Here is a 20,909-nt window from a genome sequence, read left to right as displayed (position 1 = left end):
GGATTTTCACCAAATTGCTGAAACCAGTGGTGGCTTGGTTGAGACTTCAGGGTGTTCATCTGATAATTTATTTAGACAACATTTTAATTATGGACCAGGATTTTCTCTCTCTTCAGAATTATCTCTCTTCCACAATATCTTTATTGGAAGCACTAGGTTTTATTGTGAACAAATAGAAATCAATTATTTTCCCTACCAAATCTTTAATTTTCTTGGGTTTCCAGATAAATACAGTTCTTTCCACCTTGAGTCTTCCTTCAGACAAGGTGAAGAACATCAAGAAAGAAATTTCAAAAACTTTATCCAAAAATTTGGTTCCAATCAGGACTATAACCAGAATATATTCAGGCTATATTCCCTGCTCCGTTATATTATTGCGAACTTCAGAGATTAAAAGATCCTTTATTTGAGGAAAGGTTTTTCTTATTCTCATTTGATTTCTCTTTCTCCAGAAGCCAAAGACGAACTTTCCTGGTGGCTTTCTCATTTAGAAGCCTCTAAATGGGAGAGCCATTTTTGGCAAGACTCCAGATTTCATCATCGAATCAGACACCAGTCTTTCAGGCTGGGGAGCTCGTTGTGGTCCCTCCATCACAGTTGGCAAATGGACTCTGGAAGAGAAACGCTTGCATATCAAATTATTTAGAGTTATTGGCTGGCTCGTTTGCAGTCAAAAGTTTTGCCAATTTTTCTTCTCCAGTCTCCATTCTCCTGCGTATGGACAATATTTCTGTGATGCAGTATCTCAATCGTTTGGGAGGCACCAAGTCCAGAGACTTGTCCAATATCACCAAAGATTTTATTCACCTTTGTCTGAACAGGAATATTTCAATCAGAGCAGAATACATTCCAGGTCAATCCAATTCAGCGGCGGATTAGGGATCTCGTCATTTGACGGATTTCAGCGACTGGAAATTGGACAGGAGTCTTTTTCACTCTCTCCAATCTTTTAGGGGTCCTTTTTGTTTGGATCCAGGACCAACTTTCAGATTCTTCCTTACTTCTGCTGGCGTCCGGATCCGGAGGCAGCGGCCATAGATGCTTTTCTTCATCCGTGGCTTCTCCAGAGAGTTTATGCATTCCCTCCTTTTTCTATGATTCCAACAACAATTTCAACTGTTTGCAGGGATCTTCTATGCTTAATGATTGTGACCCCCCCTTTGGCCGACTGAGTCTTGGTACCCCTCTCTTTTGGAGATGTCCATCAATCCCCCAATTCTGTTTCCTCTTTTCTCCATCTTCTCACGGATCCGGAGGGCAATTGTCACAATCCGGTTCTCCAAGGTTCTCTTCTCCTAGTAGCATGGATGATCTCAGGGGACCATGGACTCTCCGAGGCCTTTCGGAAGGAGCTAAGTCTCTCATTCAAGAGTCTTGGGCCCTAGGTACTTGTAGATGCTACTTTGCCGCCTGGTCTAAATGGTCTAGCTGGTGCCTGCGGAGAAACTTGGATCCTGTTTCTTCAGATTTAACTGATATTAAATTACCTGGCTCATCTTTTTAATTCAGGTCTAGCTTACAGAACCATTAACGTACATCGCTCAGCTATTTCCGCCAGACATAATTTGATTAATAATCTTTCCGTGGGTTAACACCCTTTGGTTTGTAGGGTGCTCAAGGCCATCAGATTGAACTGTCCTCCGGTCCCTAAACATGAGTTTTTCTAGGATGTGGATCTAATTTTTTCTCTTTTCAAATCTTGGCCTGATAATGCTTCTTTATCCCTGAGACAACTTTCGTCTAAACTCGCTACTCTTCTTTTTTTAACTTCATTTAGAAGAGTTTCTGACGTTAAGGCTTTAGATTAGAATTCTAAACGTTTTTCTCCAGAGGGAGTTACCTTTTTTCTGTCCCATGTTCCTCCTCATGCTCCTATCACCTCTACTTCCATTGCAAGGTGGGTTAAATGGGTTATGAAAGAAGCCGGAATTTATATCTCTTTTTCAGCTCACTCAGTCAAAGGTTCTGCTGCCTTGAAGGCCTTTTTAAAATCTGCTCCTCTCCAACAAATCCAGAGTGCGGCAGATTGGTCTTCAGACTCTATTTTTAAACAGTTTTATTTCAGACCCATTCAACATGCCTCGCTTAATTTATTTTCTTAATGTGCTTTAAACTCTGGTCTTGTAATAAAATTCCAGTTATCCTAGTTTTTGAAGGTATAATCTAGATTTTATTAAAGACACAGAGACGAGTATTTTCCCACCTCAGATATGTATTTGTACCCAGCGTTTTTATGTTTATATATTAACGTATTTTATTTTAACAGTTTCCATCTGATCGGAATCCGTTTCTCATATCCGGATTTATGCCTTCTGTACAAGAGGACTGCCATCCTTCAAGTAGACCCCGGACAGGTTTACCTCCTTCTAACAAGTTCTTCATTTCCAAGAGGTTCTCCAATAAAATCTTCAGTTTCTTCTCATTTTTAATAATATGTTGTTTGGGACTGTTTGGACTTTTTGTTGTTCTTAAAAATGTGTCCTTTGTGAGCATCAGTCAAGAAAGAGGAGGTTTGGCTGCATATTGGTCAGTTTATGGTCACTACTCCTACTCTGATTGGCCACTTTTTTTCTTGGAGTTATAAGTTAGCTCACATCTTAGCTACTTATTGTTATTCTCTAATATCTGTTCTGTTTTAATTTCATTGTACTTATGTTCTTTGTTATTCTTTTAAAGCTGCATATGAGTAATAAAGAAAGACAAAGCAAAATACTTGTCTCTGTGTCTTTAATAAAATCTAGATTATACCTTCAAAAACTAGGATAATTAGAATTTTCAAGCAGTCTGTCAGTTAGCCTGTTCTAGCTAAGCAAGCAAAGAAAACCAACTGCCAAATTTTAAGTTTATACATAAATCCCTGTATAAAACATAAGCCCCACATACATACTAATAAAGTATTTCAACAAAATTAGACCAAAGAGGAAAAAATGTCCCAATAAAGGAAAGATTAACCCCTAGTCTCAACATACATAATGTGCCTGCCCACTGCCAAAGAGAATCCTGTATAAAGGATTTTAAAAATGTCCCTATCTACTGCATATGAAATATTCTTCTGAAGTGCAAGTCTCCAAGACCTAGAAGACAAAAGCACTTACCTGCAGTCTAGCTGTCCGGCAGGAAGGCAGCTCACAAGGCGTGAAAGGACATATACTCCTTACAGAGACCTGTAGAAAAAGAAAAAACAGAGTAACCAACTCTGGCTTTCTGTACCATGGGAAGCAATGTGAAACAAAGCAAGGACTACCTTATAACTTCCTAACTGCTTAAAAGCTACCACTACTCTACTGAAGAGATTGATGTGGACTCAGCTAAACCGAAATACTTGCTTGCAGGGTAAAGTACCCGAAAAGTGAATTCATTTCTTCAGACACCAAACTTCACCTCCTCCATTGACAGAGGCAAAGAGAATGACTGGGCTTTGCCTCCTCCTGCTGCCCAGGAGTGATATTCCCACTAGTAATTGAATGACGTTGTGGACTCTCCATATCTTAGAAAAAATGTTTTACAAGGAATCAGGGTCTATGGAATATTAGATCATGTTCACATAAGCAGTTAATTTTTTTATGTTACACCAAATATAAATAGCACCAGATGCAATATTAAAATGCATGATCCAGTGATAGAAAATGTTGAAGTTTTCAGGGGTAAAATAAATGCTAATCAGATGAGATTTTGTTTGCCTTATAGATGTTGAATTAAAAAAAGTGATACACAGACCTCTCTCAAATTTTTAAGTATGATAAAAAAAGTATAACTAAGTCAAAGATTTGGAAGAGTAGAAGTAAAGCCAAAAAATCATTTTTTGTATTAAAGAGTGCGGATTCAAAGAAAGCATGCCCCTTAAAGAATTGTTATAAACTGGTGAAGAAAGAATTCCTCATAAAAGAAAAACACAGTCTATCTATAATTTGCTTAAAAAGCAAATTGTGTAACTTGTAAATGAAATAGCTGGTTTACACAATTTTTTTGAAAATCTAAAATGAGAGGTTTTGCTTTTTGGCCTATCTTGGGAGTGTGGAATAGAGCACAATTTTACACCAGATGGGTTAAATGTCCCTTTAAAAATGTGTTTGTTGCAATTGTTTTTCAATAGCCAAGTTCAATCACCACTTCTCTTATAAGAGGAGCCAATATGGAATTGTTACTGGAAAAACAAGGTTAGCCGTTTGTTTGTTTTTTTGTAGTTCCTTATGCGACTTCCCGATGCTAAGGCTAGTTTGGGACAGATATGTAGCAAGGTTAAGCTAGTAAAGTCTGCCATGTAAAATTCTAAATCTAGGGATTTAAACACTCTTATTTTTCAGATTAAAATTAAAAGGAAAAGCATGCAAAATAAATGAGTGCACAATACTTTGCTTTTCAATTGAAGAGACAGTAAATACCTTGTAATTAAAACATGTTTCTGCAGTCTTCCAATAGATTAAGATATCAGGAAAGTCTGAACATTATTAGAACAGATTAACATTGTTTGCTGCACTTGTTTTTCAATGAACAAACCCCACCCACCACTTTCCTTATTTGAAAGATCCAATCACTGTGATGACAAAATCTCCAAAGTTTGGCCTTAGCATAAATGATAAGATAGCAGACTGTAAATGTGGGACAGATATGTGAAAAGATTAGGCTGCCGACGCCTGCCATGTACTATTTCAGTTTTCAGGACTGCAAAATACACAACTTTTAGACTTTAATTATAGGAAAAAGGAGCAAAATAAATGATCAAAGTATATAGCAAAGTTGTTTTACTTAGCATAATTATGTCAAAGTGTTTGCTGTTCCTTTAACTATTGTTTTGATAATTATTATGATTGGTTTATGGGCCTTTTAAATATCTGTACTAAATTCTATCAACATGTAACGAATTGTATTAATATTTCAAAAAAATACTTCTATGATTTTTCAAAATCACAAACAAATATTCTGGGACCCAAAAGAGAAACAGTATTCTAAAATGGCTTTTCTCCACTTTGTTGCACAAAGATGCTCAGTTGGGCTGATTTTTTTGAACAGAGAAGTGTACTCACCTGAGGGCATATACTCCCACCAACGTCCGGCACAAAGATCAACCACCTTCACAACACGTAGGTAAAGGGTCACAGCCTCCTTCAACTTACGAGAGAGGCATTCCATGCACATGATATCCTGCAGTGGAAGGTATCTAAATATTGCATACAAGAAAGCCAAATATTATACTGTGTATAGTAGTGATTAAAACTATATAAAGTACACACCATAATGAACAGACACCAAACAAAATATTTTCTTCTTCCAAAACAAATTAATTTTCTTGTAACGTATTTATGTGAAGAAGTGAAAAGTCATTTGTTTTCCCAGTTTCTAATGCTGTTCTAACAAAATTAAATGCTCTGAAGCTTTAAACCAATTTTTTTTTTTTTTTTAGTAATTGCTTACTCTGGAATTACATTTTTTTATAATGTTTATAGAGTTTCTAAAATGTGTGTGTATGTCTAAAGTATTCCAACCTAGATTATTTTATTTTTTATCTTAAAGGGACAGTAAAGTAAAAATTAAACTTAAAGCGAAGGTAAAGTTTTTTTAACCAGCAATCGTTTTTATGTTCCTGTTAATACCCCAAATGCAGTCGCTAGGTTATTTTTTAATAAAAAATTATCTATGTTGTTCTATTTATAACTTTATTTTTCCTACCGTTCCTTGAATAATCTCCTCCCACGCTCCATTTCCTGGTTTATGACACTCTGTTTCGCATACTCGTGCACATCGAGCACGGATTAACAGTGATCTTTGCGCAGGAGTTGATCCGGTCTGTTTGGCTCTACTGCGCATGCGAAAAAACTTGGCAACATAGTATTGAATGAGTTGCACGATTCATTCAATACTATATCTGACAACAAAGAGAATTTTGCAATCGCGCATGCGCAAAACAAGGACGCGCTCGCTTGCAAATTGAGGAGAAATTGTCACGCATGCGCATGTAAACCGCAATGTTTATGACGAAATTTGACGGCCGCCTAACGGCCAGAAAATCAATTGGATCTCTCAAGCACGTGATAGTAATTTAGAAAAAAAAAAAAAATTACGGGTTGTTTTTCGGAAAGCCGATTAGATGAGAAAAAGATTAGATATCACAGGTAATTTATGTTTTATAAAAAAAATGATGAATGAAAGTTACATTTATTTGCCATCATATTTATAATAAGGCGTTTGACTTTACCTTCACTTTAAAGGGACATAAAATCTGTCTTTAATTATTCAGATAAAGAATACAATTTACAAGTTTCCAATTTACTTCTATTATCAAATTTGCTTCTTTTCCATTAAATTGGAGATAACTAGGTATCTCACAGTACTAATGTTTTTTATTGTTTTGTTTTTTAAGTTTTATAATGCTCCAAAATCAAGTATTACCAACACTTCCTAGAGAACACTGAAAATAAGAATCAATAAAATGTGAATACATAGGTTCTTTACATGAGATTAAAATGGTAAAGTTAATTTGTGGTTATGTACTTAACCCTTTTACAGAGGTAAAACACAAAGGGCCAGATTACAAGTGGAGCGGTATTTTAAGCTTGCGCGCTAACTCAGCTAAAAGTAAGCTTTTTGCTTGTGTCAGGTACAGCTCGTATTAAAAGAAAAAAAAAATTCACTGGCGCGATAACCCGATATGCGCAAAAAGCCGAATTTAGAATATTGCGAATGCGTTAATATATCCTTCCAATAGAGCACAAAATAAATTAAATAACACTCTACTTGCCCAAACACGATCGCATGTTCTCAAGTGCGCTAACTCGACCTGAAAATATGAGTATCTCACATTCCAATGTTCTTCACATAGTATTTATACAGGTGGCCCTCGTTTTACAAAGGTTCAATTTACAGAATAACAACCTTTTTTTCCAGTCATGTGACTGCTATTGAAGAGCATTGAGAAGCAGTGCATTTATTAAAATAGCCAGTAGGTGGAGCTGTCCACTTGTGTTGCAGCAAAGCCAAGCAAGCTGAAATTAGTCAGTTTAACCAGACCTGAGCTATCGAGCAGATTTCAAAGGAACAAGATCTTCCTGTCTATAAATCAGTCCAGATTGGAATGCATAGAAAGAACTGTTTGCAGAAAAATGCAAGTAATTTCTGTGTTGTGTGATTATTTTATTAGGTTTATAATGCTGTTTAGCATTTAAAGTCTTCATTCCAAAGCTTTAAAAATAATGTATTAGGTGTTACTTATGACAATTTTCAGGGGGCCTGGAACGTAACTCCCTCACTTCCCATTGACTTACATTATAAACTGGGTTTCAATTTACAACCATTCCATCTGGAACCTAATCCCGGCGTAAACTGAGGGCTACCTGTTACTTAAATACATATTTCTACATGTATTTTGCTAAAATTATATATATATATATATATATATATATATATATATATATATATATATATATATATATATATATATATATATATATATATATATATATACATATACATACACACACACACACACACACATACACACATACATACATGGAGTGCAGAATTATTAGGCAAATGAGTATTTTGACCACATCATCCTCTTTATGCATGTTGTCTTACTCCAAGCTGTATAGGCTCGAAAGCCTACTACCAATTAAGCATATTAGGTGATGTGCATCTCTGTAATGAGAAGGGGTGTGGTCTAATGACATCAACACTCTATATCAGGTGTACATAATTATTAGGCAACTTCCTTTCCTTTGGCAAAATGGGTCAAAAGAAGGACTTGACAGGCTCAGAAAAGTAAAAAATAGTGAGATATCTTGCAGAGGGATGCAGCACTCTTAAAATTGCAAAGCTTCTGAAGCGTGATCATCGAACAAAATAGTTTCATTCAAAATAGTCAACAGGGTCGCAAGAAGCGTGTGGAAAAACCAAGGCGCAAAATAACTGCCCATGAACTGAGAAAAGTCAAGCGTGCAGCTGCCAAGATGCCACTTGCCACCAGTTTGGCCATATTTCAGAGCTGCAACATCACTGGAGTGCCCAAAAGCACAAGGTGTGCAATACTCAGAGACATGGCCAAGATAAGAAAGGCTGAAAGACGACCACCACTGAACAAGACACACAAGCTGAAACGTCAAGACTGGGCCAAGAAATATCTCAAGACTGATTTTTCTAAGGTTTTATGGACTGATGAAATGAGAGTGAGAGTCTTGATAGGCCAGATGGATGGGCCCGTGGCTTGATTGGTAAAGGGCAGAGAGCTCCAGTCCGACTCAGACGCCAGCAAGGTGGAGGTGGAGTACTGGTTTGGGCTGGTATCATCAAAGATGAGCTTGTGGGGCCTTTTTCGGGTTGAGGATGGAGTCAAGCTCAACTCCCAGTCCTACTGCCAGTTTCTGGAAGACACCTTCTTCAAGCAGTGGTACAGGAAGAAGTCTGCATCCTTCAAGAAAAACATGATTTTCATGCAGGACAATGCTCCATCACACGCGTCCAAGTACTCCACAGCGTGGCTGGCAAGAAAGGGTATAAAAGAAGAAGATCTAATGACATGGCCTCCTTGTTCACCTGATCTGAACCCCATTGAGAACCTGTGGTCCATCATCAAATGTGATATTTACAAGGAGGGAAAACAGTACACCTCTCTGAACAGTGTCTGGGAGGCTGTGGTTGCTGCTGCATGCAATGTTGATGGTGAACAGATCAAAACACTGACAGAATCCATGGGTGGCAGGCTTCTGAGTGTCCTTGCAAAGAAAGGTGGCTATATTGGTCACTGATTTGTTTTTGTTTTGTTTTTGAATGTCAGAAATGTATATTTGTGAATGTTGAGATATTATATTGGTTTCACTGGTAAAAATAAATAATTTAAATGGGTATATATTTGTTTTTTGTTAAGTTGCCTAATAATTATGCACAGTAATAGTCACCTGCACACACAGATATCCCCCTAAAATAGCTATAACTAAAAACAAACTAAAAACTACTTCCAAAACTATTCAGCTTTGATATTAATGAGTTTTTTGGGTTCATTGAGAACATGGTTGTTGTTCAATAATAAAATTAATCCTCAAAAATACAACTTGCCTAATAATTCTGCACTCCCTGTACATATACATACATTCACACACATATATATATATATATATATATATATATACACATATATATATATATATATATATATATATATATATACACATATATATACATATATACACACACACGGATATGTGCAGAACATTGGATTGTCAAATATGTATAGTAAATACACAGTATAACACTATATTAAATATGAATATTGCATAAATATGTTATACATGTTAATTTGTACGTATATATGTCTTTAGGTGCATATATACACATATACAGTATCTCAGTGCTTGACAAATCTGTTTAAAAAATAGTAGCCAGTAAGAATATTTAGAAGCCAGGCATATTTTTAGGAGCCAGCCAGATGGATTTATATATAGATATATGGAAAATAACCCAAAAACTTAGGAGCCAGGGGTAAAATTCTAGGAGCCAGTGGCTCCCAGGCTCCAGGGTTTGTCAAGCCCTGCAGTATCTCACAAAAGTGAGTACACCCTTCACATTTTTGTAAATATTTTATATCTTTTCATATGACAACACTGAAGACATGACACTTTGCTACAATGTAAAGTAGTGAGTGTACAGCCTGTATAACAGTGTAAATTTGCTGTCCAATCAAAGTAACTCAACACACAGCCATTAATGTCTAAACCGTTGGCAACAAAAGTGAGTACACCCCAAAGTGGAAATGTCGAAATTGGGCTCAAAGTGTCAATATTTTGTGTGGCCACCATTATTTTCCAGCACTGCCAAAACCCTCTTGGGCATGGAGTTCACCAGAGCTTCACAGGCTGCCACTAGTCTCCTCTTCCACTCCTCCATGACGACATCATGGAGCTGGTGGATGTTAGAGACCTTGCGCTCCCCCACCTTCCGTTTGAGGATGCCCCACAGATGCTCAATAGGATTTATGTCTGGAGACATGCTTGGCCAATCCATCACCTTTACCCTCAGCTTCTCTAGCAAGGCAGTGAGTGGTCGTCTTGGAGGTGTGTTTGGAGTCGTTATGTTGGAATACTACGCTGCGGAACAGTCTTCGAAGGGAGGGGGATCATGCTCTGCTTCAGTATGTTCCAGTACATGTTGGCATTCATGGTTCCTTCAATGAACTGTAGCTCCCCAGTGCCGGCAGCACTCATGCAGGCCCAGACCATGACGAGAGAGAAGAGAGAAGAAGAGAGACTGACAGAGGAATGAACTGTCAGACCATGTATGTGTGTATGTATGCCCAGAGCTAAAATCATAAGTAGCGCGATCAAAAATATGCTGTAGTGGTAGGCAAGCTACAAATAAATAGCTACCATAAAGTCAACAAAGATAAACCTAACTAAAATAAAGCAGAGCAAATGTAAATAATACCAAGGAGCATACCAATCACAGAATACGCGTGGCAGCCAGGGGTAGCGCATGTGTACTCGCATCTAAACTCAATAAGATACGAAGTGTAGATAGCTGATAGGCAGAGGCTGGGTGCGTGACATCTGTTAGGCTGTGGCAGACAAGCCTCAAGGTACGAAGATATGTCAGAGTGAAGGAAAAGACCCATTATGTGTCTAATCTGGGAAACAGAACTAAAGTTACAATATAGAAAAACTATATACGCTAATCCACATGGACAAATCTAAAATCGCGTATTGCAAAAGTAAGACATAACGAAGGGTTGTGCATGCGTATTCACAACTATACCCAATATCTATGGTCAGACTAGCGAGCGAAAGCAGAGTAACTCGGTAAGAGACACCTGATAGGGTGAGGTGGAAGAGCCTCAATATAACACGCTAATTCATGTACTGGGAAAGTAGTGTAATCCGGGCAAATATGTGAAAATAGGAATTAGGCGCCCTCCAAGGGTGCCGGGCCAAACTTATGCTACATAAATGGGGGTGAAAGATGTACTGTTACAGGGCGGAAAGAGAACTGTGTGTCCCTAGCCGTATACGCTACTACATCTCCGGTATCTAAGGTCAGAGGGAATAGGGAGGCGGTATAGGAAATATATGTAATAAATAAATACATGTGTATATATAAAAAATGTGTATATATACAAAATATACAGATAATCATGTTGGAGAGTACAAATATGGTATTGCTAAGGGAAACAACAGCGAGATGTATATAGATGCAACAAAATTACAGCAAAGTTACAACGAAGTTACAAAAAACAATGCCAATCTATGCGCATATTAAGACCTCTGGGATAGATAGTGCACAATTTATAAATCCATTCATCCTCCTTCTGCAGTAGTAGTTTGCCCCTATCCCCTCCCCTCGGCAAGGGAGGGACGTGGTCTATAAGTATGAATCTGAGGTCAGTGACAGTGTGACCTTTCTCCATAAAATGTCTAGCGACAGGCTGGTCGCTCTTGCCTTTGTCAATGGCAGTCCAGATGGCACATCTATGATTAGCCATACGTTTTTTAATGTCATTGGAGGTCTTACCGATATAAAAAAGGCCACAGGTACAGTTCAGCATGTATATAACATATTTAGTAGTACACGTAAGGAAATGTTTAATCTGGAATCTTTCATTCATGTGTGGATGTCTAAACTGACTCCCCTGTAGCATGGAATGACAAGTTGTGCAACTGGGGCATTTAAAGGAGCCCCTTTTATTGGTCGTTCCAATTACCTTACTGTAACTCCTGACTGGATCGTTTGTCATAAGGATGTCCTTCCTCGTCTGTAACCAATTCTATATACATGTATTTCATATATTTCCTATACCACCTCCCTATTTTCTCTGACCTTAGATACCAGAGATGTAGTAGCGTATACGGCTAGGCACACACGGTTCTCTTTCTACCCTCTATCTACCCTGTAACAGTACATTTTTCACCCCCATTTATGTAGCATAAGTTTGGCCCGGCACCCTTGGAGGGCGCCTAATTCCTATATTCACATATTTGCTCGGATTACACTACTTTCCCAGTACATGAATTAGCGCGTTACATTGAGGCTTGTCCATCTCAACCTATTAGGTGTCTCTTACCGAGTTACTCCGCATTCGCTAGCTAGTCTGACCATAGATATTGGGTATAGTTGTGAATACGCATGCACAACCCCTCGTTATGTCTTACTTTTGCAATATGCAATGTTAGATTTGTCCATGTGGATTAGCGTATATAGTTTTTCTATATTGTAGCTTTAGTTCTGTTTCCCAGATTAGACACATAATGGGTCTTTTCCTTCACTCTGACATATCTTCGTACCTTGAGGCTTGTCTGCCACAGCCTAAAAGATGTCACGCACCCAGCCTCTGCCTATTCGCTATCTACACTTCGTAATTCCTATATTCACATATTTGCCCGGATTACACTACTTTCCCAGTACATGAATTAGCGTGTTACATTGAGGCTTGTCCACCTCAGCCTATTAGGTGTCTCTTACCGAGTTACTCCGCATTCGCTAGCTAGTCTGACCATAGATACTGGGTGTAGTTGTGAATACGCATGTGCAACCCCTCGTTATGTCTTACTTTTGCAATATGCGGTTTTAGATTTGTCCGTGTGGATTAGCGTATATAGTTTGTCTATATTGTAGCTTTAGTTCCGTTTCCCAGATTAGACACATAATTTTTTTCCATCAGTCTGACATATCTTCGTAACCTTGAGGCTTGTCTGCCACAGCCTATTAGATATCACGCAACAAGCCTCTGCCTATCTGCTATCTACACTTTGCTATCCCTGGTTGTCACGCGTATTCTGTGCTTGGTACTCGGTATGATCCTTGGTATTATTTACATTTGCTCTGCTTTATTGTAGTTAGGTTTATCTTTGTTGACTTTATGGTAGCTGTTTATTTGTAGCTCACCTACCCCTACAGCATATTTTTTATTTTAGCTCTGGGCATACATACACACATTCATGGACTGACAGTTCATTCCTCTATCAGTCTTGGACAGTCTATTTGTGCACATTTCAGCCTAACGTAGCAGATTGTCAGTCGTTCTGTATCTATATGTTTTCAGCTCCTGTGATGTATATATGTTTTTATACAATGTACGTTGTTACACGTTGTATGTCACAGCTTGGCCACAATGTATTGGTTTATGTATATGTCACTATTGAATAATATGTATCACTTTATTTGGGGGATGGTTGCCCTGGCAACCGGTTTGGAGTTTTTTGCACAGAGGGGAGGGTCACTGGTGGGTATAAATTATTTGTGTACACACTAACTCTGGTCTGATGAAGGGGAGCATTCCCTGAAACGTCACTTATTAAACAGTATACTTTGCATTTCTTAAGTCCAGTGAGTGCTGTCTTCTGTTTGCTATGTATGTATGTATGTATGTATGTATGTATGTATGTATGAGATATATATATATATATATATATATATATATATATATATATATATATATATATATATACACACACACACATATATATATATACACACACACACATACATATTTAGACATGCATATGTATGTACCTCTATGTTAAAGCAATGCCTTTTTTTCTAACAACTGAGACCTCATATCTTTGAGCCCTTTCGTGCAATATTTTTTTTAAATCTTTTTTATCAGTGTTATTGTAGTTTGTAGTGTAAATGTCAAGATGTAAGCCTGCTTATTCACATGACTATGGAGTGAAATCTGTTTTTTCTTAAGATTACACAAAAATACATAGCTTTACTGAAATGAATTTATATTCTTACTTAAAAATGTGACATAGTACTTCATGGGATAGTTGATTCATATAATCCTTGGTATTGTTGATTTTAGAGTCTTCTAATTCTTCTACATTTATTCGGCTTGGCTTAATGGATTTCTTGCGAGGCCCCATGGTAAAAATACGAATTCCTTTCAAAAACTTCTAATCTAAAAAGGAAAAAAATACAGTAAGACTAAAGCAGCAAAATAAATTGCCTATAATAAAGGTATATGAAACTCAATTTTTTTTCTTTGATAATTCAGATAGAGCATGCAATTTTAAACTATTTTCTTATTCACTTCTATTATTATTTTTTCTTCGTTCTCTTGCCATCTATTGTTCAAAATGGCAGCAATTTTGCAAGAATGTTATCCACATGGCAGCACTATTTCCTGCCATGTGGTGCTCCAGATACCTACCTACTTATCTTTTCAACAAAGAATATCAAGAAAACTAAGCAAATTTAATAAAAGAAGTAAACTGGAATTTTTTTTAAAAAATTGTACGATCTGTCTGAATCAGAGAAGAACATTTTTGGGTTTCACATCCCTTTAAATGCATTATACACATTTATTTTCTTGCCTTAAAGGGCCACAATAGTCGAAAAATGACATGCTCTAATTTGACCCTGATCCAATCAGCAGTGCTAGTTAAACATTTCAAGCACGTGACTAGTGCTGCTGATTGGATTAGCAATGGGTTCTGCTCAGGACCTACAGTGCTCAGTGGGTCCCGAGCGGCACTTCTACTGTGCAGATTGCCCCTTTGCACGAGTTAAACACACAGTAGCGTAGGGTCAAAAAAGTCGTAAAATTACATGCTTTAACAAATTAGAATATGTCATTTTTCCGACTAGTATGGCCCTTTAACCCCTTAACAACCAGTGCCGTACCCTGTACAACGCTGGTTGTTAAAGGGATGGAAATGTCAAAAATAAAATGTGCATTGATGCATTTAAATGTGAAATTGAATCATTTTTGCAATATACTTCCATTAGCAAAAATTATTCTAGTAAAAGTTATTACTGTTTGTCTATGGCATACGCACATATACTGTGAGGGCCCGTGCACCAGTATTCAAACACAACACCTTCGCAGAAAGTCAGCGGTGGCTTGTATGACACAAGCTATGTCTTTACAGAAGAAATACATTCACTGAGCAGGCATGGTGTTTGAATATTACAGGCCTTACAGGATGTGTTTTTATGCCGCAGAAACAGTAATAACTTTTACTAGAAGCATTTTTGCGAATTAAAGTATACTGCAAAAATTTTTCTATTTCAATTTGAAATACTCCGGTATACATTTGAATTTTGACTTTTCTATACCTTTAACTACTGGTCAATACGACATTTAGAGTTCTTAATTTCCCTGTCCGTATAACTGGCTTATATTTACATTTGGTTGGTCAGTCAGCTGGTCTATATAATATGCAAAGTGGAGGAAAGGGCTATGGCACCCCTTCTATGCAAATTCACAACAATTTCATACCAGTTGTACACTGGGACTAACATTGGTCATCATAGTGATTAAGGACATCAGCACATTCTGCAACCAACTCCTTTACTAAGTAATATAGCATGAATATTGGATAAGTAGGTGGTGCAGTCAACTTTAGCCCTTTATAAAATATAACGATACAGCTGGATAGCAAACAACTTATTGAAATGATGATATTTTCATATGTGATATAATATGTGCTAATGAGATAGTGATATTTTATTAGGATCTATATAGCTATAAGTAAATCATGCAGGACGGGCTACAATAACTGAATTAAACAATTAGTATAAATATATACAAATTCAGAATTCTACATTGAAGTACAAAAATACTTGTATGTAGGAAACTAGTAAAAGGACATTAATTAGATTTCTTTTTTTCTTTAATAATACAGATAGAGAATACAAATTTAAACAACTTTCCTTTTTACCTCTATTATCAAATTTGCTTCATTCATCAGCAACTAGCTCTCAGCAGAGCATTAATGCTCCTGAGCCTACCTTGATACAATTTTCAACAAAGGATATCAAGGGAACTAAGCAAATTAAATAGACATAAAATTGAATGTTCCGCTTACTCTCCCTTTAATAACGTGGATGAATCCACACAGGCATTTATATCTTATGAATACCTCACTGAGAACTTGCAAATAAACAGGTAAAAAATGAATGGGCACAACTTTCACAGGAATATTAAAGGGACAGTCTAGTCAAAATTTAACTTTCATGATTCAGATAGGACATGCAAATTTAAACACCTTTCCAATTTACTTTTATCATCAAATTTGCTTTGTTCTCTTTGTATTATTTCTTGAAAGCTAAACCCAAGTAGGCTCAAACTGATTTCTAAACCGTTAAACGCCTCCTCTTATTTTGACAGTTTTTCAGTTAGACAGTACTAGTTTATGTGTGTCACATAGATAACATTGTGCTCACTCCCGTGACATTATTTATGAGTCAGCACTGTTTGGCTCAAATGGAAGTCTAACAAAAGAACTGTGATAAGGGGGCAGTCTGCGGAGGCTTAGATACAAGGTAATCACAGAAGTAAAACAAATTATTAATATAACAGTGTTGGTTATGAAAAACTGGAGAATGGGCAATAAAGGGATTATCTAGCTTTATAAATAATAAAATCTTGAAGTACATTGTCCCTTTAAAAAGAATATGTAAAAAAAATAAATTTAATTTTTTTTTTAAATGTATTTGTATTGCAGTAATTGTTTAAACTGATTTGTAGAAGGTGCTAATGGCTAGAGTACCGAATACATATTCTACTTTTAATGTAAAGCACCTTTAAAATCCCCCCCCCCCCAAAAAAAAACACCCCAGTTCCATTGGATGATTATTAGGCTTTACTCAACATAAACAAAAGATCACTTGTGTCTAAATAACAGTACTGTCTTACAACTACTGACACCTGTGATTAGAAATTAACATTGCAAAACAATACACACACAGACGATTACTGATATGATTTTAAATGGTTTGCTTGAATATTGGTGTTTATAAATAATCTACACAAAGGACACACTATAAATGAAAAATATAACAATAACTTTAACTATTTAAGAAAAAAGTTTGACATTGTTTTAATGACGTTTTCACAAGATGCATGTACTATCAATCCTGATCGGCAATCAAGTGGACAATATTTATATAAGCATACAGTAAGAATATAAAAAGCAGAAAAGGAAACTGCAAACCCGTTTAAAAGGGCTGTATAACACTAGTTTTACGTACAGAAGTTAAATAGTGTACAAGAGGCCGGTATAAGGATCAGTTGTGATCCTTATACAAATGGAAGCCATCAGCTGCACAGGGACAGTCACATTTGGATTATTCCATCACCATTTCTCAATAACTGTTTTATCCTTATTTACCAAGCAAACCTGGACGTTTTCACTCCCAGCAGAAATAACCCCGTACCTTTTATTTCTCCGTAAATCAATTCACCACTCACATTATTTTCCAGCTGTTGTTGTTACTGGGGGTTAACACTTCCGCCTTTGCGAGAAAGTCGCTTCCGCAGACGTCAGATGTGCGACGGCTTAGTTTAGTAGCCATGTTTGTTGTGGTGAAAGTAACCACATACCTGTTTTAGAAATATACACGCAAGTTCTCTTTACTAGTGGCAGTTTTTTTTTGTTCGTTTATCATGCGGTATTTGATTGATATAGATATAGATAATGGTTTTACAAATAATTTAGAACAATATATTATTGTTTTGACATTGTGTAGATAAAACAAAAATGGAATAACAATGAGCACTATTTCTTTATTTTAAACATATAAGCAACTAAAAAAGGTTTGAATACAGTCATTTACTAATACTGACCTGACAACTTGGTGGTGGTGGGGGGTCTTACCATGCACTTATTTAGGAGGGAGTGTATTAAGACTCAAAAATAGTAGAGAATTGGGTTGAAAATCATAAGTAAGCTATAGAGGAGGAATATAGGCAAGGAAAGGGATCCGAAGGTGGAACAAGAAGGGGTAAAAGAAAGCAAAGGGCGAGAGAGAGATGATGGAAATAATGGAAAGGGACATAGAAAGAAAGGGAGATGAGCAAAATAAGTAACAAAATATAAACGAGTAGAGGGATAGAGAGGTGGAGTAAACATAACAGTGGATGAATGACAGAGTAGGTAGAGGAAAATAAAGGAGGGAGGGGGAAAGAGAAGGGATTAGAAGAAAAGACAAGAGGGGAAGGATAAATACAGATAAGAGGGAGATGGCAGAGAGAGTGGAGTTACTAAAATAAACAATGTGGCCTGTTGGCTGCCCTGTGTCTGTGCTGTCACAGGATTATGTCCAACTACATATTTCCCAGGAAAACATCCTGAACAGTGCAGCTTCTGGTACAAGATGTATAATGGGTAGAGATATACCAGACCTCCCAGCTGTCTCTATTTGAGGGGGGCAGTCCCTGATTCTGAGCTGTGCCCCTCTGAAACAGCCATATGTCCCTGTTTGCAGAAATTTGCTTAGACCCACCCACAAAGTGCCCCAGCCCACCCACAGACACGCCCACTGACTGCTCACAAACACCCATAATCCCACCCAATACCCACTCATGACCCTCCTCAACTTCCCAAGTCCCTAATTCCTAGCCTCATATGTTGGGATGTATGATATACTGGGATACAGAGAAAGTAGGGAGAAAATGTGAAAGAAAAGTGAAGCGCGTTCACATACTGACAGTAATCTGCAACTCAAAGGGCTGCTGATCTCTGAAAACGAATCTCTGTTACTAATTTTCCCCTTTTCTACCATCTCTCCAGTAAAAGTGTGAATAATTGCACTTAAAATCTGCTGCTCACTGTCTGAGAGATTTCTTCAAAGAGAGATCTTAATCCTTTTACAACTGTTTGGTACAAGACCAGTCCATGCTAGCAATCCTGTCTCAAATAGTTACAATGTGCACCCAGTTAGTTTCCTGTAGGTTAAATTGTTACCCCCCTTCCATAGCGACAGGTCACCCTTCTTCATTATTTCCGAAGTTAAGTACAAATGAGGCATCACAATCCAGTACCAGTTTCTTGCAATCTGGTGTTTTCTACTTCATTAAACTTCCTTTGACCTGGTGTAAAGTGCTTACATCAGCCATAAAAGTTAATCACCTAGATTACAAGTTTTTTGCGTAATGGCTGTGCGCAAATAGTAAATGCGTAATGTTTATTGCGCACTCTTCGTAACGTAGATATTACAAGTCTGAAAAGAACCTTGTTACGCATTGCGTTAACACGAATACCGCATTTATTTCACTTGCGTAATCATGGACGCGTAATGGATTCCCCCATAGAGATCAATGCAAACTGAAGACATTTTTTTTTTTCATCTAACACTCGATATTGCGAGAACTACACATTGCTCTGTCACATTACACATACAACATAATGGACACAAAGAATAATCATGTCAAATGTACAAACAACAATCGCTCACACAACATAGCACATTCGCATTCTACATTCACAATCATTTACCACAAATACTACATAACATTTACACAAAACGAGGATTCAAAAAATACGTTTGGATCTGCATCACAGAACAAAAGAAAAAGAAAAAATAATTACAGACTGATACACAAACCAAACATTTGCATTGGCGATTAGGAAAGATTCTTAAAAATAAACATTTAGAACAGTTAACAAATACGATACGATCAAAAATCATCATTTGGATTTTGCAATACTAAATTATTATAATGTTATGCAAAACAATCACTATGACAGCATCGCATTATACACATTCCCTAAAAACATATGTGAATTTAGAAACTCAATCTGAGCATGCGCAAATTCAAACAACTACTCCACATTGCACACATACAAATCTTCACTAAAGCACACCTGGACCTCGTTTACTTTGCAAACCGGTACATCATTAACCATTTACATAGGGTATATAAGCACGCTCTAAACATGGCTTCCTTGACTGTATAGCTTTTTAGAGACAGGTACAGGTCTAGGCGTTGGAGGATAGAGATAGTCAGAGATAGTGAGAGAGAGAGTTAGTGAGAAAGAGAGTTAGTGAGAGAGAGAGTTAGTGAAAGAGAGATAGTGAGAGAGAGATAGTGTGAGAGAGTTTGTGTACGAATCTGTCTGGGTGAGTGTGCGAGTGCTGCTTTGTTTTTCATTACTTACACATAGTTAAACATATTTACTTTCATTTACACGCAAACACACTCAAAACATACATATACATAGCAGTAAGACTACATACACACACATACACTCCATACCCTATTCCCTTTAAACCTATACCCATCCCATAGTTATATTTTGTTCTTTTTAGACCAACTTATTGTTTACATACCCTCATTTAGTCCTTTTTTTATATGCCTGTCTGTTTATTACTACTCCTTACCCTATTTTATACAACCCATTCACACTTTGAGCACTTTTTTCTTTTATTTCATTTGTTTGACCCCCTTTCATTTGTGCACTTTCATCTTCTGAAAGGGTATGGCGGAAAGGAGAACTAGGGAAGAGCCGAGGCAGGTATAATGCTTGTGGGATATTCCACTATAAGACCAAACTTAGCCAGTAGTCTTCTTATCCCGGCGTCAAGCTGGAATGATAGGGAATATCGCAGAGTAGAGACAGTTCGCAAAATCAGGTAAGTTCTACTCACAATTGGCAGGGTAGTTTTTGGCTGCAACAGGTAGGGAATAAGTGGTTAGGCAGTTCAAGTGTAAACCACTTGAAGGACTGGAGACAAACAGGATAGCCTTTGACAGCAAGAGGTAGAGAAACCAGTGGTAAACCAGTTCAAGGGTAAACCACTTGAAGGACTGGAGACAAACAGGATAGCCTTTGACGGCAACATGTAGAGAAACCAGCGGTAAGGCAGTTCAAGGATAAAACCACTAGAATGGTCAGGCAGAGTTCGGCAACAGTTAGGCAGTCCAAAGGTTCAAGGGATAAACAGGCAGAGTGGTCAGACAGGCAATGTTCAGCAACTGTATGGCAATCCAGTGTTTAGGGGTTAAGCAAGCAGAGTAGTCAGACAGGCAGAGTTAATTAACAGTTAGGCAATCCAGTTATTTAGGGGTTAAGCAAGCAGAGTAGTCAGACAGGCAGAGTTTGTTAACAATGAGACAATCCAGTAATTTAGGGGTTAAGCAAGCAGAGTAGTCAGACAGGCAGAGTTCAATAATGTTATGGCAATCCAGTATACATTAATAACAA

At 37.3% G+C, this 20,909-nt stretch overlaps 1 protein-coding gene across 3 annotated transcripts in view; it reads right to left on the bottom strand.

Annotated features, from left to right (window-relative positions):
- FBXO38 (F-box protein 38) overlaps positions 1-17,834 on the bottom strand; it is a 128,679-nt gene extending 110,845 nt beyond the window's left edge. Inside the window, exons 1-4 of one of the 3 annotated variants that reach the window (XM_053717087.1) lie at positions 17,549-17,834; positions 17,140-17,305; positions 13,714-13,876; positions 5,025-5,158 (exon numbers count right to left, since the gene is read on the bottom strand). In XM_053717087.1, coding sequence (XP_053573062.1) covers positions 5,025-5,158; positions 13,714-13,841 — 262 coding nt within the window. In that variant the 5' untranslated portion in view covers positions 13,842-13,876; positions 17,140-17,305; positions 17,549-17,834. The remainder of the gene's footprint in view (positions 1-5,024; positions 5,159-13,713; positions 13,877-17,139; positions 17,306-17,548) is intronic. The other 2 variants (XM_053717085.1, XM_053717086.1) reach the window with 2 other exon arrangements.
- Positions 17,835-20,909: the final 3,075 nt, after the last annotated feature.

Source organism: Bombina bombina, chromosome 6, assembly GCF_027579735.1.
Source record: "Bombina bombina isolate aBomBom1 chromosome 6, aBomBom1.pri, whole genome shotgun sequence".
In the NCBI taxonomy this organism is placed as follows: domain Eukaryota; kingdom Metazoa; phylum Chordata; class Amphibia; order Anura; family Bombinatoridae; genus Bombina; species Bombina bombina.
This window is presented reverse-complemented; position numbering and strand designations above follow the sequence as displayed.